General features: G+C 35.3%; 1 protein-coding gene across 4 annotated transcripts; it reads right to left on the bottom strand.

Moving 5' to 3' along the window:
- Positions 1–712: 712 nt before the first annotated feature.
- LOC131313071 (protein LIGHT-DEPENDENT SHORT HYPOCOTYLS 3-like) lies at positions 713–2,938 on the bottom strand. 4 transcript variants are annotated; one of them, XM_058341147.1, is made up of 5 exons: positions 2,591–2,917; positions 2,229–2,427; positions 2,095–2,181; positions 1,498–1,993; positions 713–1,245 (listed from the first exon to the last, which is right to left on the bottom strand). In XM_058341147.1, the coding sequence occupies exons 3-4, from the start codon at positions 2,162–2,164 to the stop codon at positions 1,530–1,532; spliced, it is 534 nt and encodes a 177-aa protein (XP_058197130.1). In that variant the 5' UTR covers positions 2,165–2,181; positions 2,229–2,427; positions 2,591–2,917; the 3' UTR covers positions 713–1,245; positions 1,498–1,529. The 4 variants fall into 4 exon arrangements, with proteins under 4 accessions (XP_058197130.1, XP_058197127.1, XP_058197128.1 ...); XM_058341144.1 differs by having other exon boundaries at positions 2,095–2,427; positions 2,591–2,938; XM_058341145.1 differs by having other exon boundaries at positions 2,095–2,388.
- Positions 2,939–5,439: the final 2,501 nt, after the last annotated feature.

The following is a 5,439-nucleotide window of genomic DNA, read 5'->3' as shown; positions in this document are numbered from 1 at the left end:
TCGTTTGCCGAGAAAAAAAAAACTATAGCTTAATGATCAGGGGCCTCGTTCCATAAAGAAAATAAGTATTTATTTTTTAAATTAAATGTGATGTATTGAGAGAGAATAACATGTCTCGTAAAACGAAAAATAAGTAATTAAGAACCTTAGCGGAACGGGACCTCAGTATTAGGTGAAAATTTCAACAGTAATATGAATCTGATCATGTACATACAACACTTGTCATTTATACTATAATCATTTGATCAACCCCATTTCTGTCTCACCCTAATCTTGATAACTTCTGTAGCAAAAATTCCATCATCCAATCTGATCTACAATTTGGAAAGACACCCTCCTTCATCATTTTTTCAGCAAACACTATCATTTGCTACAGCTTAGTTCATTATTTAAAGCAGAATCTAAAGTTATAATCTAAAATCCAATTCTACAAATGCAGCAAACGCTCTATCTTATGTGGGTTATATCTGTATATTGTTAATTAGATTGTGCTAAATAACCGGTACAAAACTAATCTACGTCAGTAGTTAAAATTTTCCCTCTGTACGCATCGATCCTATATAATTCGTTAACAGGAGTACTAAATCTGTATTTAGTGTGCTGCTAATACATGACTTAACATATACATATGATCCATACAAATTAAAGTTCTCAACATGAAAAAGAAAATTGCCAATAGAGTTGAGAGAATATAGATATACAACAATGATCATGAGGCAATCATATGTTCATACTGCATAGAGTAGAGTAGAAGAGTCTTCAAGTACATTGACTAGTTAGTACACAACGATCACTACTATTCCCTCTAACTACCACTTCTTGTCAAACATCGGGGCGATGATTTGTCCATCATTAAGTTCGTAATTCATCGAGATGCACGTAAGCCAGATAGCCCGTACCTCCGCTTATAAAAAAAAAAAAAAAAAACATTACCCCTAGCTAGTTTCCTAACACTGTTTGCATCAAAAGTACCATATCAAATGGTGTTTTAGATCTACCCATTACTCCTCTGATACCAAACTCTACTCTCAAATTTAGAAATTAAAAACAAAAAAACAAAAAAAAAACTAGTACTAATAAGCTTCATGATTTAAGGAAAACATAAAGATTAGAACCTTAGCCGATCGAGAACTTCCAGTGTGTATCATTCCATCGAATCAAACAGATACGATTAAAGTCGGGGATTCGACTGTTTTTTTGGGTAAGGATTCGACTGTTGATAGCTTCGTCTTTTCATTGCTTGTACTGCAAACATAATCAAACACGCCATTAAGTTACATGCTTGCCTTACGGCTCCTTTGGATAGTGAGAAAATGTGAGAGTACAAAAATATTAAATTTTCTCACTAAATCTCACTAGTCTAATGTGGTTTAATGACGAACGAAAAGCGAATAAATAAAAAGCTATAATTTCTTTCCATTGATGGGCTTCTCTATGAAGTATGAGCATCCAAAAACAAGTAAGAGAATTTTCCTTTACTTTCTTTTCTTTTCTCACCTTTTACTGTTGATGTTTTCTTTTCTCACCCTTTACTGTTGTTGTTGTTGCGGTGGAGGCGTTTTCCGCTTCTTTTTCTTCTCATAACTAATCCCTCTAGCCTTCGACTGCAGATCTCGAACTTCACGCAAGTAAAGCCTCACTGCTCGAGCTCCAAACGGGTTTGTTTCGGGGTTTCCGCCGTTTTCTTCGTAGGCGGCCCGGAGGCGGCCTACGAGGGCGTCCAGGCTTCCCCAGGCCTGCCGAAGAGGGCACGGGCACGGGGCCGGAGGGTTAGGGTGGCCGTAGAAAGGGCATACTGGGGTGTGGACTTTGGTCTTTCCGAATTGGTCAAGGTACCGGAGGAATTCGAGGACGTGGGCCCCGCTGCACCGGGGGAGGGAGAGCGGGGGCCGGTGGTTTTGGAGGTACTGGCCGAAGGTGTTCCAGTCGCGGCGCTTTTGGTTCTCGTATCGGCTTGGAGTTGAAGCCGGTGCAGCTGATGAGGAAGAGGTACCTGAAAATAATTTATTGACAAAAAACAAAAACAAAAGTTCGTATTGAAAATTTTGGGGAAAAAAAATTAAAGAAAGAAAGAAGAGTGAAATTTGAGTGTACCAGCAAAGATGTTGTTATTGATGCTTGTATTGTCGGAGTCTAAACTCTCTACTTCTGGTGTTGAATCCATGGAAATGTTGACTCTCTCTCTCTCTCTCTCTCTCTCTCTCTCTCTTGCGGTGTTGGGGTTAAACAATCTTGGTGGATCTTGTTGGGTTATGGAAGGGTCAAGCCTTTGGTGTGTTTTTCTCCTCTCCCTGTATCTAGGGTTTCAGTTTCTTGAAATAAGACACTTTGTACCAACATCCAAGAGAGAGAGAGAGAGAGATCTAGTTCAGTTGAAGAGATCACAACCTGCAAAGTGCAGACTTCTTATAGTAGTTCAACCACCACCTGATGAGATAAATAATTGTCTCAGAAGTAAATGAGAAAACTCACTATAAAAAACTCCAAGAAGATCAAGATTTAAGGGGATTGAGGAATACTATGAAACATGGTTGATTTTATTGTTGATATGATTTAATTATGCAGAGAGAGGGAGAGAGAGAGAGATTACCTTATTTGAGCAAATGAAGATTTTGATGTTTGAGTGATGATGAGATTGATGGGAGAGAGTGAGCCTAGGGGGGTTTTTCTAGTTTGTTTGGGCAATAAAAAAGAAAAATCTTAAGAGGAAAGAAGCTACAGCTTTGAATCCTTTTTGATTCCTAGAAATGTTAAAAACAGATTAGACTTTCTTCCTAAATTTGGGAGAGCAACATGAGTACTATTCCTAGAGAAGTGAAGTATTTATTGGTCTTCTCATTCTTTCTAGCTTTGTGTATGGAGAGAGAGAGAGAGAGAGAGAGAGAGAGAGTGTGTGTTTTAGGGCTTTTGTGGAAATTGGAAAAGGTGGACAGAAAGTTGAGACTTATTAAGATGGAGACATTGACGAAAAAGCTTTGCAGAAGAATAGCATTAATAATGGAGTTTCTTAGAAAAATTATTGGGTGATTTTGGGCACAGTCATATGGTATTCCAGTGCCCTTATGCACTACATTATGCGAATGAAATCTTTATAGATGTGTAGTAAAAAAGTGTGTTGGGGCACCATGACGGTGCCAGAAGACTACCCAATATTTACTCGTGTTTCTTTACTACCTAATAATACCTACTGATGTTAATTGGTGAATGACAGTTCGTCCATCTAATGACCAAAATACCCTCGTCCTTCACCAACAATAATTGTAGAGAATAATACAACAATCATTCCCAATTTTGATCAGTATTTTTCTTGCCCGTTTGCTAGCACTGATTATAATCTAATTTGTTTAGTTATATGCTCAACAAAAGCTAATGAAGGGTGTGTTACCAATTATGAATATCACTTATTTGGCTTTTCTAACTTACTTGATCCCAAAATAACTAGATTATTTTAAGCTTCAATTTGAAGTGTTTTTTTTTTTTTTGGGCTTATTTTAAGTTGTTAGAACATAAATGTACAAAAGAATCATAAAGTAAATAACTTATTTTTACTCAAGTTTTAAAGACAATCTATACATTATAAAAAGCTATAACAAACACTTTTATAACTTATTTTAATTTGTTTAAGCGAATAATCTAAAAAGCTTCTTCCTTCGTCCTATTTTGTTTGTCCATTATTCTTTTTGTTTGTTTTGTGCCTATTGCGTATATCTTTCAATCTATAATATTTTTTTATGATTTTGACAATTTTTTATTCAAGAACAAATTAAAATCTATCAAATAAGATCCAAGTTGCATATTTTTGAAAATTGATTCACATTGAAAGATACACACAATAGACACAAATGAGACAAAAGGAATAATGAAGCTAGAAACAAAATGGGACGGAGGGAGAGTAACTTATAATAAAGTGCTAGCACAACGGGGCCTCTGTCAAGCGGAAATGAATTCACAGTGCTTAATTATGGTATGTGAAAACACAATTATTTACTTAATCCTTCTACTATAAATTAAGACAACACTGATGGTGCAATTCTAGATGTGTTACTTGAAATGCCGCTGCTTGGGGTTATTTACAGTGAACAAACTTTGCTGTAGATATGTGTATGACTGTATTGGTTGTAGATATATATGCAATATGGTTTCTTGTTTTATTTGGTTGGCTCCTTGTCAACATTGTTTTCCTTGAGAGGTTTGATTGGTAATGATCGTCGAGGGGTTAAGATGTCAATCTCGTTGAAATGCTTTCCTATCGTTGCAATACCATCATGTGGCTATGTGGAACGACCTCATTTTCAACAATGTTTCAAGGTCAACTAGTGAGGTAGGGGACCAGATCAAAACTAAGGTAGCTAGCTATATGGATGAAAGCAAAGTTCGAAATTAAGGTGTAATCAGTAGAGGATTTTAAAAGTTTTCTTGGTGGAATTCATAAGCTGAAGCTCTAACTGTGGGTTTGAGGTGATGTACATCCAACTTCCGGCTGGATGGTGTTTTTGATTTTGTGTTTCTTGTTTTGTGGTTGAGCAAGTTTTGCTCATCCTCCTTTTTCCCTCGATGTACCCCCTTGCGAGATTTATAAAAATATTTCGTTTGCCGAGGAAAAAAAAACCCATCATGTTCTCGTCCCTTTTAATCATTGTATCCCTTTATCTTGAATAATAAAATATTTTGTTACCGTTCAAAAAAAATATGTACTATCACTTATTTAACTTGTCTCTCAATTTGGCACATATAGAAAAGTCTTAAATATCTCTTATTTTCCCGCCTAATATAAAAAAAGAAATGAAAAGATAAGAAGGAACAAATAATTGAACATATATAGAAAGCACAAATGGAATGGCCGATCATCATTTTGCATTTGCTTTCACTTTTAATCAAAACTGATTTCCTGGGTGTTCGTGAAAAATTATTTTGACAGATTTTTAGATTCTAACTTCTAAAAATCAGTTTAGAATGTTTTGTCAAAAATTATATATAACTAATTTTTAAAATCTAATAATACAAATTTTTGAGAACCTGAAAAAGGAAAGAAATTCTCAAAATTTGAAAGCTGTGTTTAGGTAGCTTTTGGGATTTAATTTGCAACATGAATTCTCAAAAAGGAAATGAAATTCTCATAATCTTGCAGCTGCGACAAATAGGTTTCTCAATTTTTACTAAAATTCGAAACCTAAAATCTTCAACAAAATCTAAAGCTAAAATCTAAAATTTGTATCCACTATTATCGCAAACACGCCCTTTAGCTCGTACAGATCAACTGTTACGATATTTTAGGTTACTACTATCATTTTAAGATGAAACTAACCCGAAAACCAAAAACCACACCCAGTTTAAGAACACGTGAGTTCAAATCTTGACTTAAAGAAGTTGTAAAGAAGATTAGAAGAGAGAGAACCAATGGAGACAAAATACTCGAATTCTAAGGTTTAATTTTTCTTT

Source organism: Rhododendron vialii, chromosome 13a, assembly GCF_030253575.1.
Source record: "Rhododendron vialii isolate Sample 1 chromosome 13a, ASM3025357v1".
In the NCBI taxonomy this organism is placed as follows: domain Eukaryota; kingdom Viridiplantae; phylum Streptophyta; class Magnoliopsida; order Ericales; family Ericaceae; genus Rhododendron; species Rhododendron vialii.
The sequence above is the reverse complement of the archived record's forward strand: the minus strand, read 5'-3'. Positions and strand labels throughout refer to the sequence as shown.